The 8,029-nt window shown below is 34.1% G+C and overlaps 1 protein-coding gene across 1 annotated transcript; it reads left to right on the forward strand.

Annotated features, from left to right (window-relative positions):
• Positions 1 to 3,955: 3,955 nt before the first annotated feature.
• LOC133703920 (berberine bridge enzyme-like 26) lies at positions 3,956 to 5,893 on the forward strand. The gene has a single exon (XM_062128667.1). It carries the CDS (start codon positions 4,002 to 4,004, stop codon positions 5,598 to 5,600), a length of 1,599 nt encoding a protein of 532 aa, XP_061984651.1. The 5' UTR covers positions 3,956 to 4,001; the 3' UTR covers positions 5,601 to 5,893.
• Positions 5,894 to 8,029: the final 2,136 nt, after the last annotated feature.

The following is an 8,029-nucleotide window of genomic DNA, read 5'->3' on the forward strand; positions in this document are numbered from 1 at the left end:
ATTTCTATGAGAAAAAACTATAAAACAAGTAAACACCCAAATAATAATCTACACACACACACACACCACAAAAATATGTTGTTGCACCTCGGCAGATGTTTCAACCAGGGGGCAAAATAGAAAATCAGAGTCACCACTTAGTAATTACAGGAAACAAGGGATTCTAAAAATTAGCACTGGTTCTAGAGATTCGTATAAGATGATAGTTATACTTAAGGAGGGAACAATATCACCCTTACAACATTTTTTTTTACGAAAGATTACTTTTATTATGTGGTTTTTCTTAAATTTATCTTTTTGATTGTCATCAATTATTCTAATTGTTTTTAGTTTTTTTTATTTCTAATTTTATGAAAAGTTTAACATTAATCTTTAAACATGTTAAAAAATGATATCAATTCTTTTAAAATAAAAAACTCGTTGAGTCTTAAAAAAGAGTTTTCGTGAAAATTGCTAAAAATATTAGTGTTGTTTGATTTGAAATCTAAACTTGGGTTCCTTTTTAAAAAAGAAAGATGTACTTTAAATTGTTTTTATTTTTGTTGGTTTTTTTAAAACAAACCTAATGCATATCATTCTCTTAATCAAAAAGGTATTTAAAAATATGATAATAATTATAATTTAAAGTTTTATTTATTTAAAAATATATTAAAATAATATTTTTTTAATTTTTTAAAATAATTTTTAATATTAATATATTAAAACGATTTAAAAATGTATAAAAAATTAATTTAAAATTTTTTAAAATTTTTTAAAACATAGGGTTTTAACAACATTCCAAACACTCTTTTTATTCAATGCAAATTATTAAATCCTATGAGCTGAAAATATTAGAATTATTTTTGTATAATAAACATCAAAGTAGTTTTTATTTAGAAATATATTAAAATAATATTTTTTTATTTTTAAAAAATTATTTTTTTAAATCAACGTATCAATAAAAAAAATATAAAAAAATAAGTTTTTAAAAAATTAAAATTTTAAAAATAACGATTTCAACAGCTTTCCAGACACTTCCTTTTACTCAATGCAAATTATTAAATCGTGTGAGCGGAAAATATTACGGAATTATTCCCTGTACATCAAAGACATAATCACTGGTTTATTTTGTTACGAAAAACTTCTCAACGTTCTCAGCCTTCTCTCATTCAAAAGAAAGACCGTGACCAATCTTCATCTCTTCTCTTCATTGTGGCTGTCTCTTTCTCTTTTTGTGTGTTGGCTATGCGAGGAAGACCATGGGTTTCGGGTTTGATTTTTTCTGGCGGCTCTCAGTCCTTAGTCGCCTCCTTTGTTCCTGTGCTGGTATTTTTTCGAGAGTGAAGGATGGAAGCTTTTGTGTTGTTGGTCTAGGATGTGGTGTTGTGTGAATCCTTTAGTTGAATGAGAGGCTGGTAGTTCTGAAATATAGTATCAATGATTGATGGTTGGCTGGTGAGGGAGATGATTGGCTGGAGAGATCAATTGGTAGTCTATTGAGGTGTTGTGGTTATGGTTAATCTGGACAGTGTTGGTTTTTGGTTTGATCCGGGACTGGAATGGCAATGGCAATGGTCTCTGTGTGGGAAATAAGAGGAATGGAACTGGGTAGTCATGGCGTTTGAAGGAAATGGATCATGAAGGCTCTGTGCATGGTCAATCCTTTTAGCTGAATGAGAGGCCCCCCTGATTGTCTCTTGTTCATGCCTTTTTGAAGGAGAGAATGGAGCTGAAAGTTTGGGATTTGATGCAGGAAATTCTGTGATTTGCAGGAATTCCATAGCTGATTTCCTGGAATTGGGAGATTGGTATCTGGTATCTGGACTTAATTGCTTAGGACTGCATTCCAAAATCTGAAATTAATTGCTGGATTTTGGGGTTTAAGTGCTCAAGAATCTGGCTATAGTTGGTTGGGTGATTACAATCTCTGGAATTAAAAATTGAATGAATTAATCCAATTGGACTAATATGATTGAAATCATTGAATCAATTTGGACTAAATTGAATTAAATGGATTGAAATGGACTGGAGTAAGAATACAGGCAGACATTCCTTGTCATTACAATCCTTGGATTTTGAATGTTTCCAATTTCATTCAACCTATCCTAAATCATCTTTTTCTTTTTGATTATATCCCTAATTATACAAATTTGATCAATCTAACTCTCAATTCTGATTTTTCTTCTTCAATTAAAATCTTCATTAATTTCTAATTTGACTATTCAAAATCATTATTGAACTTCAATTTTCTTTCACTCTTTAATTTACTCTTTAATTTCTTCAATTTACTCTTTAATTCAAACTGCAATTATTATCAAAAAATTTCCAAACTTCATTTTCACAAACTTAATTATCAATCCAATTTCAAACCACAGCTTTTACTTTTCGAGATGATTGTTTACTAGGAACTGCGTTAAAAATGAAAGTGAATCATGCTGTACATACTAGCTCATATATATATTAATTTTTTTGAGTTTAATACATATTATTGTCAAAACAAAAATAGCTTTATTATATTTTTTTTCATTCAACTGATTTGAAATATATTAAATGAGAAAAAAAAAGAATCATGAGTTTATGAAAAAAAAGAAAAGGTTTCAAAGCATACCATAGAAGGTCTTTAATGTCGGCTACTAAAAGAAAAGTAAAACATTGCAAGAGGCATAAACTCGATGTTATAGTGGACAAGTGCGGGGTTGGTTCTTTCTCTGGGCCAGGCTTTTGTATTCTTGGAGGGTTTGTAATTTCTTGGAGGCTAACAATCTTTGACCCTTCAAGAAATCCTCAACCGCGAAGTATTCTATATTAGTTTGCTCTCAATTATTAGTCATTCAAGATTTCAAAGTTTTTTCTAAGGAAAACTAAGGATGGAGATTTCAAAGTTTTTTCTAAGGAAAACTGACGGAGTTCTAGATAATAATGTAGATAACAATTCCTTACTTATTATAGAATTAATAACACTATATATATAAAATAATAACCACTAGAATGTTAAAAAATAATATAAATTATATCTTGGGAATTTATCTATAATTTAAATTGTTGAGTTGAGATGATTTTTTGTTATTGTATCAGAGTTTTGATAATCAAGTGATTACAAGTTCAAATCTCACTATTCCCATTAATTTTTTTAAAAAAATTAAGCATAAAGTTGTGTAAATTCGTGCAAGTTTCAAGTTTAAAAAACTTTTACTTAAGGAAATATGTTAGAGAACAATATAAATTATATCTTTAATTTTATTTAAAATTTAAGTAATTGAATTGAGATAGTTACAAGCACAATGAAGGAATTTCAAACAAGGGTGGGTCCAAATTGCAATGCTGAAATGGACTTTCAATTAAATGATACTGCTGACAACAGGTCAAATTCTCTTAATCATAACTTGAAGAAACCCAGTTTTGAAAGAAGAAGAAAAAAGTCGTAGAATAATTGTTATAAAACATAGCTAAGAGATGACTTTTAAATAATACCAACAAAATAATATATGTGTGAATGGCAATCAATTAAGAATTGTAGTTTAAATTTCTTGATTGGCTGCGGGCTAGGACTAAAGTATGCAAACGAATAATGTTCTCCTACCAGTGACATTTTCAATAGTTGCATAAGCAGGTTGTTTCAGAATCTCAAAGGGTTGGAACCAGTATGAACTGATCTAATAGCGCAACACATGTAGCTCCAAGCACTAAGAAATGGTTAAGATCATGTGAATGGAGTAATATAATGAGAAACCAAATGGTGACCAGAACAAGTTTCCGTCTAGTTTCTGAAGAACCCTTTAGCAGAAAAGTCAGGTAAAATATTTATCAAAACAGGAATCTCACATGGGAAAAGCATAGATGACCAATATCCAGGCCCAAGTTGCCTGTTGGTTGTTGAGGCTATATTAAAAATCATTACAATAAGGCTTACATTTAATCCCTGAATAATGTGACTCATGCTCATCAAGATTACTATATAAGTAATCTTGGGGCTTCTGCTTTTGATACACAAGCCAGGGAGATAGAGAAATAAGCAGGCAAAAATGGTGTTTCCAAGTGCTTCCATTCTTTCAATACTTGTAGTCCTACTCCTATCTCCATTTGTATTTTCATACCCAATTCAGGATAGGTTTCTACAATGTCTCTCAACAACTTCAGAATCCTCCTTTCCTTTCTCCACTGCCTTGTACACTCCAATTAATAACTCTTCATTCACCACAGTTTTACTTTCTACTGCTCAAAACCTGAGGTATACATTGCCTTCAGTGCCAAAGCCAGAGTTTATCTTCACACCATTCAATGAGTCCGACATTCAAGCAGCTGTTGCTTGCTGCAAACAGCTTGGAATTCACTTTAGAGTTCGCAGTGGAGGCCATGATTACGAGGCTGTCTCGTATGTCTCTGCAATTGAATCCCCTTTCATTATTATAGACCTTGCCAAGCTACGGTCTGTTGACGTTGACATCGAAGATAATAGCGCTTGGGTTCAGGCAGGCGCCACAAATGGTGAACTTTACTACAGGATTGCTGAAAAAAGTAAAACGCATGGTTTCCCTGCTGGCCTTTGCACCAGTTTAGGCATGGGTGGGCTCATTACAGGTGGTGCTTATGGTGCTATGATGAGGAAATATGGCCTCGGTGCTGACAATGTCATCGATGCTCGCATAGTCGATGCTCAGGGCAGGATTCTTGATAGAAAAGCCATGGGAGAAGAACTTTTTTGGGCAATCAGAGGAGGAGGAGGAGGAAGCTTTGGTATTATTACTGCCTGGAAAGTAAAGTTGGTCCCTGTTCCAGAAACTGTAACAGTCTTTACAGTTACTAAGACCTTGGAACAAGGCGCCACTAAGCTCCTCTATAGATGGCAGCAAGTTGCTGACAAACTCGACGAAGATCTCTTCATTAGAGTTAGCATTCAAACAGCCGGTACCAAAGGCAACAGAACTATCACAACTTCCTATAATGCCGTGTTTCTTGGTGATGCCAAGACACTCCTCGGGGTAATGGAATCTAGCTTTCCAGAATTGGGCCTGACACAGAAGGATTGCATCGAAACTACCTGGCTCGAATCTGTGCTATACACTGGCAGCTATCCGAGCAATACACCTCCCGAAGCTTTACTTCAAGCAAATAACGTATTGAAGAGCTACTTCAAAGCCAAGTCAGATTTTGTCCAAAAACCTATCCCTGAATCTGCACTGAAAGGTATTTGGAAAAGGCTTTTCAAAGAAGAAGGCGGTTTCATGATATGGAATCCTTTTGGTGGAATGATGAGCAGAATCTCTGAGTTTGAGACTCCTTTCCCCCATAGAAAAGGTGATCTATTCATGATCCAGTATGTAACTGGCTGGCAGGATGCTTCAGGGAATGTTGGAAAGCACGTAAAGTGGATCAGGGAGCTTTACAAGTACATGGCACCTTATGTTTCCAAGAATCCAAGGGAAGCATATGTGAATTACAGGGATCTTGATCTGGGCATCAACAGGAATACTAACACTAGCTTTATTAAGGCAAGTGTTTGGGGTGCTAAATACTTCAAGGGTAACTTCTACAGGTTGGCATTATTGAAGAGCAAAGTTGATCCTGACAACATTTTCAGGCATGAACAAAGCATCCCACCTCTTCCACTTCACATGAGATAGAGAAGCTGAAGAGTAACACGGGGCCAGAAAGAAGGGTGGTTAGATCACCATGTTTAGGCACTTTTTACAGAACCAGCATCCTTTATTTGTTGTAATAATTTGGTTAAATAAACAGTAATTGCTGTCCCAAAATGATGTGTAATAAGCAAGCTATTCTGTCATGTAGCACTCGAAATTTAGTAGAAAGACGTCGTACAATAATCGTGGTTGTTGAATCCTCGATGATGATCAGATCTAAATTATTTAATAAAATACAGCAATTTGGTGAACAATTTACAAAATATTGAATAATATGCTAATGTGCCTTTAATGATCCACTTAATGATCACGTACGTAAGATGTTGTGAAGACGTGAATTGAACCCTTTACCTCAAGATTACAAGTCTTCGAGCTTAGGGGAGAATAGAAGAGCAACGTAGAGAAAACTGTGGAGTTGAATAACTAACCAATAAAATAAACTACTGGCTGTCAACCGGAGAACCTCAGGAGAAGATTAAGAAAGATAACATAATCTGATATTTCTATCATTATCTAGAAATTTGAAAGCACTACAATTTAGCTATTCTCTTGTACTAAAACTCTACAAGAATCACTCATGTAATTAAGATGTTTTTAATCCGCTTCTCTTCTCTAGTTAACACTTTAAAATGAAGAGTTAACCAGAGAACTGTTTACTTGTATGAAAAAGACAGTACTGAAGAACTAGTAAAACTTATCCTTCTGTTTTTCTATATGATATCACAGCTCTTAAAAAAGACAAACATCTTAACATGTCAACCAGTCGGGTCAGGTAAGCTTAATTGCTCTCGCACGTGTGTGGCATCGCGGTTAAAATATTCACCCTTAAAATATTATCTAATGTGTCAAATATAGAGAGACAAGGAATTCTTATCTTTTATATGTAGAAAGCAGCAATGAGAGTCGCCACCTTATATTTTGATTACTAGAAACCCTAACTGGTCTCAGAAATTGGGTATAAGGATTGGTTGCATAAAGAGAAGGTATTGACACCCAAAATAGTTCTATCTAAGGTAGGCTGCATTGTTTTATTGTCTGATAAAATCTAAGGTCTTGTCGTGTTTTCTAGTTGTTGGTCCATATATGGTTTAAGAAAAATTCTCTTCGATAAAGAGATCATTATCTTATCAGCTAAAACCTAACCATTCTAACGTCAATAAAAAAATTTAATATCCGGAACACGTCTTATGTATAAGGTCGTAACCCCAGATACTAAAAGAAAACAAAATAATTTTTTTGGAATTTTTAAAATATCGGCCTAGTTCTCATGATTTTAATATATTGGTTATTAAAGCCAAAATACGTGCTAAAACATATTTTTTAAAATTATCTTTATATGAAAATATGATATGATTATTTTTGAGAGACTTGATCGTATACATGAAAACAAAATTTTTTTATATATAATTGTTTTGCAATTTTTTGATAAAAATCAGCTATTTTAATACCGGATTTGTATCTTTAAGGTATAAAAATACAAACCAATATTAATCAAAATAGATAAAAAATAAGCGATAAAATCATAAATTTTTCAAAATAATAATTCTTTTTGAAGAAAATTTTATTTTTATTTTTATTTTTTTGAAACAAACTGAGTCTAGCTCGGGCCATGTGGCTGGGCTGAACTCAACCAGCTCAACCTAGTCACTGGTTCAAGCCAGTGACCCGGCTGAGTAGCAGGCACGCACGCCTGCTACTGAAATAAGTGAATTATAATTCACAGCTGCTGTAGCATGTGAATTATAATGCAAAGGATAGAAGAAAGGACTCACCTGGAGACGAAGCCGAATGCACTGGTGTGTTGTTGGTCCTCTGTTCGTGTCTCTATCCTTTTTCTGAGTTTTCTTTTTTATTCTCTGCGCGTGTGTTGCTCCACTGTCTTCTCCTTTTGATTCTTCAGGTTTTTTTTTTTGTTCCTCTGTGCTTCCTCTGCTCAGGACGAAGATGATGGTGATGAAGGCATGAGGTGCTGCTGATTAAATGGAAGCTCCAGCCCCTGGTTTTTTTTTAGTTCTTCTCCGGTTCTCCTCTTTTATCCCCGTTTTTTTTTCTTTCTTTCACCCTCTGTTCTCTGTGTCTTCTTTTTTTTCTGGTCTGTTTTGCTTCTGTTTCTCTTCTCTCTCTCTACTCTGTTCTCCCCTGTTTTCCTTGGCTTCTCTCTCTTTCTTTTTTTTCTTCGGTTTCTCTCTTCTATACCTTCTGTTCTGTGTTTTTTTTTCTCTCCTAGGTTTTTTTTCTCCTCCCTATGCTCTGTCTTTTCCTCCCTGTATTCTCTCTTTTTTTTCACGTTCTCACTGTTTTTCTCCTTTTCTTTCCCCCCCTTCTGCTCGATCCTTCATCTGGCTTTTATAGCCAGAGGATGCAGACGTTTCCGGCAATAACAAAGTAACGGCCGGCGTCCATCATGGTGG

The sequence above is a fragment of the Populus nigra genome, chromosome 9, assembly GCF_951802175.1.
Source record: "Populus nigra chromosome 9, ddPopNigr1.1, whole genome shotgun sequence".
In the NCBI taxonomy this organism is placed as follows: Eukaryota; Viridiplantae; Streptophyta; class Magnoliopsida; order Malpighiales; family Salicaceae; genus Populus; species Populus nigra.